This window comes from Sinocyclocheilus anshuiensis, unplaced genomic scaffold (assembly GCF_001515605.1).
Source record: "Sinocyclocheilus anshuiensis isolate Anshui unplaced genomic scaffold, SAMN03320099.WGS_v1.1 scaffold810, whole genome shotgun sequence".
Classification (NCBI taxonomy): domain Eukaryota; kingdom Metazoa; phylum Chordata; class Actinopteri; order Cypriniformes; family Cyprinidae; genus Sinocyclocheilus; species Sinocyclocheilus anshuiensis.
The window spans coordinates 646,052-649,128 of record NW_015542409.1 but is presented as its reverse complement, the minus strand read 5'-3'; the positions used below and the strand labels follow the sequence as shown (position 1 = coordinate 649,128).

Sequence of the window (3,077 nt, the reverse complement as noted above, 5' to 3'; positions counted from 1 at the left end):
TTTCATTTATTGTTTTTGTGCTGTGTCATTGTTCACAAAAAAAAAACAACAACAACAATCAAACAAACAAACACAACCTCATCCACACCAAGGCTGCCCCGTCCAATCATAACTCGTGCGGAGACCACGTCGGTATGGCTACGGTGGCCTAGCATCCAATAAAGCTCCCCCTTCCTCCCACAGCGTTGGTTTGTAAGTTGATTGGCCTGTGTTGGTTGCTGTGGAGATATTCCTGCCTGTGATGGTTGCCATTAGCAGTTTTGTTTTTTGGCCCTTTGTCATGTATCCTCCATGCTGAGAGTGCATGGCGGGTTACCGTGGTGACTATGGACTGTGTTTGGTGCGTTGTGACTCTCTCTCTATTTTTGTTTTATAAATACTGATCAATAACTGACACTAATCTTTGATTTTCTCCTAACGTAACTCCGGTAGCTAATGGAGTTACTCAAACTCAATTGATCCTATTGAACTCTAATCAACCAGCTCAATGTGCTGCTTTTGGGTGGATTTTGTTTTTGATCAGTCTCCTCTGTGTTTTGTTTGGTCATGACTCTATTTCTTATACAAAATACTCCCATATGTAGTCTGGTGGTGTTATAGTTACTGTGAATGTGGGGTGGGGGGTCTCAGTGTGGTTGTATTTGATTCCGAGAGCGTTTGTGCTAGTGGATATGCTGTTTCGTGCCAACGAGTGAGCTTGTGTACGTGCTTGCGTGAATGAGGCGAACGATCCGTGCGTTTGAGCGTGAGAGCGAACGAGAGGTAGGGAACTTCATTCATTATATCTCTCAAACCTCTCACGCTGAGGTTTGAGGTGACACTTTGTGGTTGTTATGGTGAAACGAGTGACGCATTGTGCCGACCAAAGAACAGCATTCCTCTGTAGGAATTCTGGGTTATAATAGAAAACCTATACTTGCTCATTTATATTCAGTCATTCGTCTGAGCACTCAAAAAAGACGCAGTTAAGTCTCCAGCTGAACACAATACAGCCCAGAATTCCTATGGTGCATGTTGGAAATTTGTTTGCCTGCCAGAAATGTTTCCCCACTCTAAACGATCACTAACACAGAAACACACACTTGCATAAAAACCCCATTCACTGATTCACATTGTAGGTTGCATGGAAGTATAGAATGGTAAGCATTAGGCTACGTCCACATTAATACGGATTTAATGCGTTTCAAATGCTCTCCGTCCACACTAGAATTTTTAAGTGTTTTCCAAAAGTTGCTCACCTGAAAATGCTTGAATTCCCTTGCTGTGCTCACGTAAAACACCATAAACGCTTACTAAGACCAGACATAATAAAGTTATTCTAGCACTGTCATTTTAGTAGTAAATAGGGGCTTTCGGAGGAACCTTTTAATAGTTCCTAGAACTGTTGGCGGAAGTTCCCGCTTTTTGGCGTGTTCGCACCGCAAGAACTAGAAACGTATTTGGTTCTAGGAACTGCGTTTGGGGGAACTAAATTAGCTCCTAAAACAGTTCTATAGGAACTACCAGTGACGTAAGTGTACACAGATTGACCAAAAGCATACGAAACACTGGCTACCCGGCATTTTTAAAAAGCCACGTAAAAATATTTACTCCACGAACATGGAAAACAGCGACAATGGCTTTAACCTGTTGTCTGCAGCATTGTGTTTTTCTCAGCCTCCATGATATGTAACACTGCAAGTTGTCATAGGAGATTTAGCTCTTTCAGTTGTTGGGCTGCACGATTATGACAAAAATCATAATTGTCGATTATTCCCTTGAAATTTTAATTGCGATTATTAATTACGATTATCACAATTTACATTGAATGATGTTTATACCATTGTTTGATGCAACTGCATGCCGTATTTTTATATGAAAATAAACAAGCTGAAAGCACTAACTGAAAAACTTTTAGTGCTTTTCTATAGTAAAGCCTCAAAAGCCTTCTATAGCCTCAAATGTCAACTATACATCGGATTGATTTCTTCTTTAAATTATAAAAAAGTAAAAATATGAATGGTATTATAATGTTATACTAAAACTAAATTTAAAATAATGGGGAAAACCCTTAAGATAACATGTAGAAAGAAAAAAAACGCATCTTAAGCACGCAGAATAACATAAGTGGACTTTGAACGATTAATTGCCACTTTGAACGATTACGTAATTTTGGCATCCATAATTGTAATCGCGATTAGAAATTCGATTAATTGTGCAGCCCTAATTGAAATCAAATCAAGTGAAATCGAGTTGAATTTAAAAAGACACATTCTCTAATATACCATATTCCTGGTTCTCAGACTCTCCCCCTGTAATAGCAGCCCCCTCCATGTGGACCCGGCCACATATAAAAGACTTTAAAGAGAAGATCCGTCAGGATGTGGACTCTGTGATCACAGTGGGCCGGGGGGAAGTGGTGACTGTCCGGGTTCCCACCCACGAGGAGGGCTCCTATCTCTTCTGGGAGTTTGCCAGTGACTATTATGACATTGGCTTTGGAGTCTTCTTTGAATGGACTGACTCTACTAACGCATCGGTCAGCGTGCATGTCAGCGAGTCTAGTGATGAAGATGAGGATGAAGAAGGTGAGGGACGAATGTGTTGATTCTTTGCTACCATGTTATCGGCTAATACTGGATATTTAATTTCTTCTATTTTTTCATTTAGATTACTTTTCCCATGTAATGCTCACATTTAAATCTCAAATCTCATTCTCATACTGTACATTATAATGTTTCACTTGTAATATTTAAAACAGTTTTTATTTAAACAATTTGTATAGAATTTTAATATCGGTCATAAAATGAAAATAGTGATTTATTGGTATTAAACAGAATTTTAATGTCAGTGCAAATAAATATACACAATTATCAGTTTTCTTTAAAAAGAAAAGCTCAAGCGTTTAGTGCTGTCAAACGATTAATCGCGATTAATCACATCAAAAATAAAAGTTTTTGTTTACATAAAATGTGTGTGCACTGTGTATATTTATTATATATATATAAATACACACACATGCATGTATATATTTTTGAAAAATGTTATGATTATATATTTAATATTTATATATAATATAAATTATATGAATATAAATA

General features: G+C 37.7%; 1 protein-coding gene across 3 annotated transcripts in view; it reads left to right on the top strand.

The window, feature by feature from the left end:
* The window catches only part of LOC107693226 (Golgi resident protein GCP60-like), a 14,457-nt gene that overhangs the window by 6,277 nt on the left and 5,103 nt on the right, over nt 1-3,077 (top strand). Inside the window, exon 7 of one of the 3 annotated variants that reach the window (XM_016492521.1) lies at nt 2,304-2,567. In XM_016492521.1, coding sequence (XP_016348007.1) covers nt 2,304-2,567 — 264 coding nt within the window. Of the gene's footprint in view, nt 1-2,282; nt 2,568-3,077 lie in introns of all 3 variants that reach the window. The other 2 variants (XM_016492519.1, XM_016492518.1) reach the window with 2 other exon arrangements.